The 9691-nt window shown below is 43.7% G+C and overlaps 1 protein-coding gene across 1 annotated transcript; it reads right to left on the bottom strand.

Moving 5' to 3' along the window:
* Positions 1–3444: 3444 nt before the first annotated feature.
* Positions 3445–4398, bottom strand: LOC120380072 (olfactory receptor 11L1-like). Its single transcript, XM_039497573.1, has one exon. The coding sequence runs from the start codon at positions 4396–4398 to the stop codon at positions 3445–3447; it is 954 nt and encodes a 317-aa protein (XP_039353507.1).
* Positions 4399–9691: the final 5293 nt, after the last annotated feature.

Below are 9691 nucleotides of genomic sequence, written 5' to 3'. Positions count from 1 at the left end.
TCATTTATATTTATAGATCTCAGGAAGAAATATAATTGATTGCTAGGCCAAAAGCATTTAGCAATAACTGTCAGTGACATCAACAGCATAGCCCTTGGTGGAACTGGTGTGAGGTCTGACTAGACTGTAATGGGACACTGTGTCCATTTCATCATGACCAAACCATCATGCTGGGAACTAATTGCCCAGCTTGTTGGCACTCTCAGGATGGAGCTGAGAACTCACTGGACCGTGGGTAGTTCTTAACTCCCCTCTCAGCCCTAGAGTGACTCCTTAAGGACAGAGTTGAGGCAGATTGGCAGGGAGTCGGTGTAGGGAAATTCACAGAGCCCTTTTCATGCTGTATGTGACCTCCAGAAAGCCAAGGACAGCATCCTACAGAGATATCAGCTCTTTCTACCATGAATTTCTAAATCTCCACTTCAGATCTGTCCCCTGGCAAGAGTGACTGCAGTTTGTTACCACCTGATGGCTCTTCGGTGTCTCATGTGAAACGCATACACTGGGTCTCAGACCAGCTCCCAATGGACAAGTCTCCATGTCTAAAATGTATTCACCAATGGCCTTGGAACTCATTTGAACACCTCTTGGTCCATTCATGTCACTGGCCAAGAGCTAGTGGCAAACTTCAATCCAGTGCCATTCCCACTGAGTGTGACTTTCAGTGTGAACTGGACAATCGTTCGAATATCCCAGCCTAAACCTGCAAAGGCCTTGACTGGTGCACAGGCCTTGAGTGTACTTGATGCTGAAGGGTCATGGACCTTGAGGCAGCCTGGGACACCCGGATGCAGGCTCCCCAAAGCCGGGCTGAGGCAGATTGGTGAGACAGTGTGTTGGAACTGTCACTACTTCAGCTTTCGCCCAATCTCTTTGATGAGCCACAGGAGAAATTCAGTCCTCATGTGCAGAGCTGTGCTTGTTGGATTAGGGTTTTCTTTACCTCCCTCTGAGACATTGGATCTTGGCAATTGACAAAGTTATGACACTGACAGGAATGGTCTCACCTTTTAGAGACAGTCTTTTCTTGCCTGTGATTTTTGCCAGTTTTGATTATTAAGTAGAACTGGTATAAGAATAATGAAAACACTCTGATTTATAAACTTGTTTGTGAATGACATAGTAAGGACACTTCTCCAATCATTGGAAAAAAGCCTGTTTCAAGAAGATTGACTGTTTAGAGCAGGTAACTGAGCATCAGCTTTTCTGGATGCAATTCCTCGCTCGGAGAGAGGAGTGGGTGTAGCAGTTAAAGTGTGCGGGGTGGGTGGGAGTCTAGATTCTGGGCTAAAAGGGGACATCGGGGAGCTGGTTTGGCGTACATATGAATATTGTAATCTCTCTCCTCCTTCCTGTGGAGATCAACTATCTTCTTTAATTGACAGCTTTTCAGGGAAGGGATCCTATTGTCAAATAAACCCTTGTTATGGCCATATCAATAGAGCTCCTGTCCTGATTGGAGCCTATGAGCATTGATCTCACTCCCTCCATGGTTGTAGACTTGGATTTCCAAAGGAGACTCGTGGAGTTAGGCACCCAAATTGAATTCAAAGCCTACAGGAGTTGGGTGACTGACAATCTCAGCCTTCATTATTTTTGCCATATGGTCAAGGTCTACAACAATGACTGTGAGTGACCACAGATGGGTGGACAGAGTCTGTGATTGCTTCCATTTCCCTGAAGAAGGGTTCAGCTTTGAACAAACAGAGAAGCACTGGGCAAAGGGATGAGTATTCTGAGACACGATGCCATTAATATACGAAGGCGAAGATTTGGAGTCAACCAACTCTCATTGACCTTAAGCACCATTTGAGAGTCTACCTCAATTAGGAGTCTTTGAAACTCCAAGTGGGGTGTCAATGTCGTTATGGAATACATCTTTTGCACACCTAAACAAATTTCTTCACACCCTGGCTGTCAAACTTTTGACACCCCAAATGTCAAAATCAGTTCTTGCCCCCTTAGGGATGGTTGGCTGGGGGGAAGTGCTAAGAGACTGGTTAGGGGTAGCACTATGGAGGACATTATTTCGGTACTGACCCACTGAGCATCTGCTCTGGAGCACAAGCAGGCCTTTCTGTGGTAGTTCCTCCTCTCCCCCTGACCAATCAACACTGAGATGTGTTCAGAAATCAAGTCCTATGAGGTCCTGAGTTGTCAATGAGCATGTACAACACCTTTGGTTTCATTCCAATCAGAATTGCCCCTCCGAAGATTTCACTTTGTTTTCTCATTTTGCCCCAAGTTATGTCACCCAGCCAGAGATATTGGCCACCCACTGTGACAGTATGAACCCCTATGTTCACCCTTTTACAGGACTCTTCTGTACAAAGTATGTCTTGTGAGGAATCATTTGGAAAATCATACATTGCTGAGCATTATTGTCCATATGGCACTATTGTATGTAGAGTTATAAGATGCATCCATATAACAATGCTAAAACACATTCTAAGGCTAGGGAATAAGTCCAGACAGATCCTCAGAGGCAAAAGGAAGGCTTGAGACTCAGCCAGGTGTCACCTAGGACTATCACCTGTTTAAGTGGCCATTCATCAGGCAGGAAAAAGGATGTGGGGTGAAAATCCACATTTTGACAAGGAGATAATTGTGGTTCCTGTCAAAAAGCAGACTTGCTGGTGCCTGAACCCCAGCATGAGATGGTTCTCAAAAAAGAAAAGAAATAATAAAAGGTGGAAAGGACACTCCAAATGACTCCTTCTCCCTTCCTCTCTGCCCATGGCATCCATGACATCTTATGAACCGAGAAGTGGGGGTGAGGGGCCCTTGCTGGAGGGTACCTAGCCAGTAGGAATGCAAAAGCATATGGTGAGAAAACCATTGTTTTGAATGCTTTTAACTTGTGAAGTTAGATGTTATTTGCATTTTACCTTTTTTTTTCTTTGTAACCAAATCTGATTTTGTGCCACATTGCTTGAAATCATTTAAAATGTATCTTTTGTGGTTAATAAACTTGTTTTCTTGTTTTATCTACACCAGTGTGTTTGGATTAAGGCATTTGGTAAACTCCATTTTGGATAACAAGGCTTGTGCATATCATTTATTATTAATAAATGATGGACATTGCATGAGCTTTTATTATCCAGATTGCACCCTGGGGAATGTCACACCCACTCTCCACCCTTTCATTCTGGAAGAGCTTGATTTTGCAAACATTAGCTTTTGAAGCTAGTCTTGCTGACATGAGATTTCTCATTGACTGCATTGTGACCACTTATACAAGCACAGATTTCTCCTCAGAATGGGAGCTGTGCAGAATCCCACTCCAAAGACCATATTCCCTGCTGGTGGACACTGGCAGAGCTGTGGTGATTTCAAGGGAAAACTGGCAGAGCTGTGGTGATTTCTAGTTGGCATCATCTGAAGATCTGACCCCTGGAGATTGGCTCTATTTTGGTTTAACCTTAGAGCCTTACTCCAGGCTGTCTAAATTCTTGTGACGGGCACCAATTTACTGAGAGCTTTCCACAGGGCCTCCTTCACCGCGTTGTTTCTCAAGCTGTATATCAGGGGGTTAACCAGGGGAGTCAAGATGGTGTAGAAGCCAGAGAACACTTTGTTCAGGGATCTCAGCCTGTTGGTGTCTGGGAGCATGTACACAATGATTAGGGATCCATAGTAAATTGTCACCACGCTGAGGTGGGAGGAGCAGGTGGAAAAGGCCTTTTGCCTCCCGGTGGTGGAGGGGATTCGCAGGATGGCAGCAATGATATGAATATAGGATGCCAAGGTCAATAGAAATGGGGGCAGGGTGAATATGGAGGAAGATATGAAAGCAGTAACTTCCAGAAGGTGAGTGTCACTGCAGGAGAGTTTTACTATGGGGGCGAAATCACAAAAGAAATAGTCGATTCCATTGGAGTCACAGAAAGTCAACTGTGACAACAACACTGTCAATGTGGCAATCGCTAGGGAGCCACTTACCCAAGAGCCAATCGCCAGCTGGAGGCAGAACCTCTCATTCATACGGGTGGTGTAGTACAGGGGTTTGCAGATTGCTAAATACCGATCATACGACATTGCAGACAAGAGAAAACATTCAGTAGCTGCTAAGCATCCAAAGAAATAAAATTGTACAAAACAAGCAGTAACAGAAATAGTCTTGTTGCCAGTCAGGAAACTTGACAGCAACCTGGGCAGTATTACTGAGGTGTAGCAGATCTCCAAGCAGGACAAGTTTCCCAAGAAAAAGTACATGGGGGTGTGAAGGTTCTGAACAGATACAACTAGTGCCAGGATGAGGATGTTCCCAACTATGGTCACGATGTAGATCACTAGAAAGAGGAGGAAGAGAAGAGTCTGCAGCTCCGGGAGATTTCCAAATCCCAGGAGGATGAATTCTGTGATGGATGTTTGATTTCCCTCTTCTGTGTCTGCCATGGATTGTGCCTACATGAAATTGGAACTAGAATTGAAGGGAAATAAATGTATATGTTAAGAGATGTTCAATATGTTTATTCCATACACCCATTTCCCCCTCTGATAATCACAAATTCAACATCTTATGATACCACCCAAAAATTAAGGCAGACAAAACCAGTTGTCACTTAAAAATATATAAAACTAGGAGGATACAACATCCTGAAACTTTGGTTCTATTCATTCCCCCAAACCCTTTAACCAGGGAGCAAACATGACCATTCAGGAAGATATAACTATTAATAAGTACACTACAATTAAGTATTAACCATACTTTGCACATGGGGTTAAAACAAGTATATTAGTTGTTCAATTTGAGATTCACATAAATAGACAAATATTTAGGCACACAAAGAGAACATCTCTCTCTCTCTCTCTCTCTCTCTCTCTCTCTCTCTCCTTCCACCCATCTCCATAGCATCTGAGCGCCTTTCCCATAAAATCAGTAGTAATAGAGAAGTACCAAGTTGACTTCAAAGTGTTTGGACATTCCTCCTTTTTTGAGATACCAGCTCATCTCATGGAAGGTTTTCTTGGTTTTGGATTTTGGGAGAGGAGGAATAAAGTTGAAATAGGTGTCACAGAATCCTACATCAGAGGCCAGGAGGGAGCATTGTGTTGCAGGTATGAGGATCATTCCTGTTTAAGTGGAAAAGCTTTCCCAAAGGTTTTACAGTGTTTCCTAAAGACAGAAAATGGATTCACCTCATCTGACTCTGAATGCACCTAATCTCCTCTGGAAGCTCCTTCCATTACCAGATCCCCATCCAAGAATGCCTTCTCCCCAGTTCTCATGCATTTCATCCTTAGCTTTATGATTTTGGATATTACCGGGCTCCTAGGTGCTACAATAATACTTAGAGAAAATTGAATGCAGAGACACAATTTGAATCAGATACAAATCTACACACACAAGCACAATGGTGCATGCACAAACAGACAAACAAATGTCTACAGACCCACAAACAAGTATAACAGAATATATAGACATGTCAACATACAAAGATATAAAGCTGTGATCTTCAAAAGAGTCCAGAGGAGTTAGACATTCAAATCCTATAGATTTTCAGTTTGATTTGGGCACCTAAATCTCTTAGGGGTATTTGAAAATCCCAGTTTCAACCTACAAGGACAATCACACACACATCGACAGGCACACCCAAACTGACACATTAGCACACTCAAGTGGCCATACATATATGAATATACAATCAAATAGGAATGTACAGTTAGAATCTCTTTCATGGTCATGAAAACACAAGAGAGAAAATGGTATTCTTTGGTACGGAATGAATTTGCTGGAAGTGGCTGTGAAAACTTCACTATTTTACAAAGCTAGAAATTAGAGCTATTGTAACTCTCCCTTATCTGGTTGATATATCATACCTGTTGTTTTGCTTGAGTGCTGTACTCCCTTGATCATTCTGAGCTCTTATATTTATAATGAAGACTGTTTGTGTTCAAATTTTTACTAACTTATGTTCATTTCAACCATGAAAACTCCTAACTCATCTTCCCAGAAATGAATTGTCACTATCTTGCATGGATCTCCAAGTGCTGCAGAACAATTGTTTATACAGCTTCTGGTGACCATTGGGAAAATATTCTCAGAGAGACTCTGCTGAGGTGTTGCCAGGCAACCCAAACTCCCCTGACAAACAAGAGATGATGAGCTCATTCTTTCAACAAAAGAATCGCAGGCTCTATCTGACTGAGCGAAGGATTGGTATATCGTAGACCGGTGGAGTGCAGGGTTGAAAATGTGAAGAGTGAACTTGTCTCTCAATTAAGCTGTGAAGACCCATGGTCCCCTTTCCATTACATTGCAAGGATGGTGTCATGGTGCATTGCTCCCTTGACGAAAAATCACATCACAGGCATTGGGCAGCCATTGCCAAGAGGGTATCCCATAGTTATTTTACATATCTATCTATAGATCTATGTAATCAGGATAATATCTGAGTTTGTCCCAATATCTCTTCTCTCTCCCTCTCTTCCTACTCCTCCTCTCTCCCTACCTTTCTCCTCTCATCTTTTTTTTCTGGATGTTTCCAAACTGCTATGAGCTTCCTTCTCTCTCTTCCTCTCCCAGGATCCTGTGTGTCTCCTCCTTTGCCATCCCACCAGCCTCCTCTAGGCCTGAATCTACCACTGGGATCCATGAGTGACTCCTGTCAAAATCACAGGAGTTCTTGGCATTTCCGTGGCATTAAGATTTGAATGAAAAGAGAGCAGTTTTTCTACTGTTTGCTCGACACCTCCTACACAGGCCAACACGTGAGAGTCAAAGACAGGGAGGGTTCCTCCAAGCAGTCTTTCAAAAGGAATTATTTTGGGGAATTTCTCTGGCCTGTGTGACACAGGGGGGTCAGACCAGATGATCATAATGGTCCCTTCTGACCTTGGAGTCTATGAGCCGTCACAGTGCCTCTCTGCAGACAGGTTGAAAAAAGCACCTATTCAATACGAGGTTTCCAGGAGAGAAATGTATGTCCACCTGGATGTTGCTGGTTAAAAAGTGCATCTGCTGCTATTAAGTCATTATTGGAGTCTGACCTTCAGTCTCAAACCATCCCTCATTCTAGAGCCATATAACAGACTCATTGGAGCAGACAAGTGGATTATGGGTTGCCCACCTTCCACCGGTCTATAAAGTCATGAACTTGCTCTCTCTCTCTCTCTCTCTGGCCCAATGGCTATTTAAGTATTTATCCAATGTGGAAAGGCTTCAGCAGGAGAGACTGGGGAACCTCATATCAGAATATCCCCCAGCCCAGTGGTAATAGCACTATTCCTAGAAATTGCAGATCCCTGTTCAAGTCCCTTTACTCCTAATGCAGAGGTGGGAACTGAAGCTGTGTCTTTCACCTCCTAGGTGAGTGCTCCAAATGACTGAGTAAAGAGTTATGAAGGAGGTGAGAGTGCTCACAGCTGAGCATCCCAAGCAGAGATGAGAACCTTGATGGTATCTCCCATTGGCTTGCCTAGACAAGGAACCCCTGAGTGCACAGACTTTTGTGAATCCCATTTTTATGTGCCTACCTTACCCCATTCACTGTACGGGAGACTGGGTGATTGAACTGAGGCTTTCAGAATCCCAGTGAATTTCTCGGCACCTAAAAAGTTACCTGCCACAATGCTCCAAAGTTGCTCCTGAAATACAAATAATGACTATGAAACACACAACAGTTATATAGGTAGGAAGAGCTGATATCTCTGGAGGATGTCGTCCTTGGATTTCTGTAGGTCACATATAGCATGGCAATGGCTCTCTGAATTTCCCTACACTCACTCCCTGCCAGTGTGCCTCAACTCTGTCCTTAAGAAGCCACTCTAGGGGTGAGAGGGGTTTTAAGACCTACCCGTAGTCCAGTGAGTTCTCATCTCTGTCCTGAGAGTGCCAACAAGGTGGGCAATTAGTTCCCAGTGTGCTGGTGTGGTTATGATGACATGGACATGGTGTTCCATTACTGACACCACCCCAGCTCCACTATGATGTGTGCTGTTGCTGTCACTGACAGTTATTGCTAAAAGCTTTTGGCCTGGACATCAGAGTCAAGAAAGAGAGACAGACGGTCAGGAGCTGTAGCGGAAAAGCTGTAATTTGGTGCTCATAGAGAACGGAAACCTCCAAGGCTGAGTAACGTCTACCTAGTGACTGTCAGGAAAGGCCGACTGTAGGAAAGACAATGGGTTTATAGGTATTTTAAATCTACTTTTCTAAGCTTTGGGCACTGTATGGACAAATACTCCTGCTTCTGCTCGCTGAAAACTTTTCCTGACCTCAGGCCTCCAAAGGGGAACTCCAGACAGGTCCAAGGACATCTGGACCAACCAAGTATCCCAGCTGGTGCCCAGGGAAGAGTAATCAAAAGACACAGTCAGAGAGTGGTAGGATTGCGGGCTCCCCACCCCAGAGAGAAGTGGAGGCATGAGCCGGCCATGTGAAAGGGATGCACTAAAGGGACTGGAGAAGGGTCTCAGGTAAGTTTTAAAGTCTGGGCTGTATTTTATTACAGCCACATTTTAGGAAAGATGTGGGCAAACAGGAGGGAGTCCAGAGTAGAGCAACAAAAATGATGAAAAGTTTAGAAAGTCTGACCTATGAGAAAAGCGGAAAAAACTGGACAAGTTTAGTCCTGAGAAAGGAAGACTGGGGGAGAACTTGATGAGTCTTCAAACACATTGTTATAAAGAGGACAGGGATCAATTGTTCTTCATGCCCACAGAAGGTAGGACAAGAAACAATGGGCTTAATCTGCAGCAAGGGAGATTCAAGTGAGATATTAGGAAAAACTCTCTAACTCTCAGGGTAGTTAAGCTCTGGAACAGGCTTCCAAGGGAGGTCGTAGAATCTCCGTCATTGGAGGTTTTTCAGAACAGGTTGCACAAGCCCCTGCCAGGAATGGTCTAGTTTTACTTGGTCCTGCCTCAGCACAGTGGCTGGACTTGATGACTTCTTGGAGTCCCTTCCAGCCTGACATTTCAATGATTGTAATTGTCATCCCATAAGGCCAAGCTCCTGGTGTTCTTCTGCAATTTACTGAGGTGAAATTCCTATTGACTTCATAGGCTTGGATTTTCTAAACCACCTAAAGGGTTTAGCTACTGATATTCCACTGACTTTCACAGGAATAAGAGGGGGAGATTTTCAGAAGCAGAAATAGGAGTTAGGCACCACACTTTCATGGATGTACAGTAGGATTTAGGCACCTAATTCCCTTAGGCCATTTTGACAATACCAAACCGAACCGTTATTGGTATTTGTCATTGATATTGAAAATTCGTCCTCAGATCAACGTCAATGGGAATAATACTCTCAGTTCTCTCTGTGTATGACTTTTTCTTTGAGTCTAGAGGGGACATTGTCAAAGAAACAAAGGTAGTTTCGGGACTTACCTTTGATTGAAAAGCAACCATAATTTCCAATGAAAAATATAATAAAGCATTAAAGTGAGTGGGAGATGGACCCTTTGAAAGTTCTCATTCCTATTATATTAATCTGTATCATCTAAATCTGTGTCTACTGTGATAGACCCAGGCCGGTTGGGTACAGCAGAATAGCAGAAGGCAGATATACTGGCCACTGGATTAACAGTTTTCTGTCCCCTGACTGACCAGAGCAGGGGCTGCTCCAGGCTAATGAGAACACCTGACTCTAATTAACCTGCAAAGAGTCAGGTGAGGCCATTCAGTTAATGTGACCACCTGACTCTAATTAAGGCCCTGCTGTTACTATAAAAAGGGCTCACTC

The sequence above is a fragment of the Mauremys reevesii genome, linkage group 13, assembly GCF_016161935.1.
Source record: "Mauremys reevesii isolate NIE-2019 linkage group 13, ASM1616193v1, whole genome shotgun sequence".
NCBI classification, from domain to species: Eukaryota; Metazoa; Chordata; order Testudines; family Geoemydidae; genus Mauremys; species Mauremys reevesii.
This window is presented reverse-complemented; position numbering and strand designations above follow the sequence as displayed.